The 804-nt window shown below is 36.7% G+C and overlaps 1 protein-coding gene across 1 annotated transcript; it reads right to left on the reverse strand.

Annotated features, from left to right (window-relative positions):
- Positions 1-169: 169 nt before the first annotated feature.
- LOC106106016 (probable Ras GTPase-activating protein) lies at positions 170-798 on the reverse strand. The gene is made up of 3 exons (XM_013286540.1): positions 782-798; positions 476-588; positions 170-372 (listed from the first exon to the last, which is right to left on the reverse strand). Exons 2-3 carry the CDS (start codon positions 576-578, stop codon positions 170-172), a joined length of 306 nt encoding a protein of 101 aa, XP_013141994.1. The 5' UTR covers positions 579-588; positions 782-798.
- Between the last annotated feature and the right edge of the window lie 6 nt (positions 799-804).

Raw genomic sequence — 804 nt, forward strand, 5'->3', positions numbered from 1 at the left:
TAACAGGTTAATACATATTACTAGTTGTTACTCGCGATTTCGACCGCGTGAAGCGAAAAAAAAAATAAAACCTATGTTAATCACAATACGTAGTTTTTAAGTTATAAAATACATATCTTTCCTCTTCATAATATTAGTATAGTATATATTTAAAATCAAATGTCAGCTATTAAGGAAAAATGGGAGAAATAAGAATGAATCTTACAGAGATAGCTCTCAGGAAGGCCTTCATGTTGGGCGCCTCCTGCTCGAGGAAGTCGTTGAGGAACTCCATGAAGGCCTCCTTGCCCTGGAAGCGCGTGAAGTTGGCCAGCGTCTGCAGAGTCTTCGCCACCAGCGTCAAGTTACGCGCCGCGCGCTCGTTCGGGTATTCTAAAAAGTCAAATATATTATTGCTAAATTGAGGGAACAAATAAAAAAGTTGTATTAACTGTTTTTAATTATTATTTACACTAGATTAATTTGCCTTACATACCATGAGTTATTCCAAAAAGGCTGGGGGAAAGTATGGCCGGACAAAGGAACCGCAGGAAGATGGAAGCGCTAATTAAATTGTCTGATATGTCTTCACGTCCCATTGACGCCAGTCTGAAATAAAGAAATAACTTTTATTCTTCGAGTTTTCAGACATCATGAAGATGGTAACCATTACAATAAAAAAGAAACACATTGTTTAATTATTTTTTTCGTAATAAACGTGTGAATAATTTTAAAATGCAATAAAGATGTGGCATTATGTTAATCCAAGCAAATAGTTGAGATGAAAAAGTGAAGGGGTTACCTTTCTCGGAAGGTGGCGAAGCA

This window comes from Papilio polytes, unplaced genomic scaffold (assembly GCF_000836215.1).
Source record: "Papilio polytes unplaced genomic scaffold, Ppol_1.0 DF822562.1, whole genome shotgun sequence".
NCBI classification, from domain to species: Eukaryota; Metazoa; Arthropoda; class Insecta; order Lepidoptera; family Papilionidae; genus Papilio; species Papilio polytes.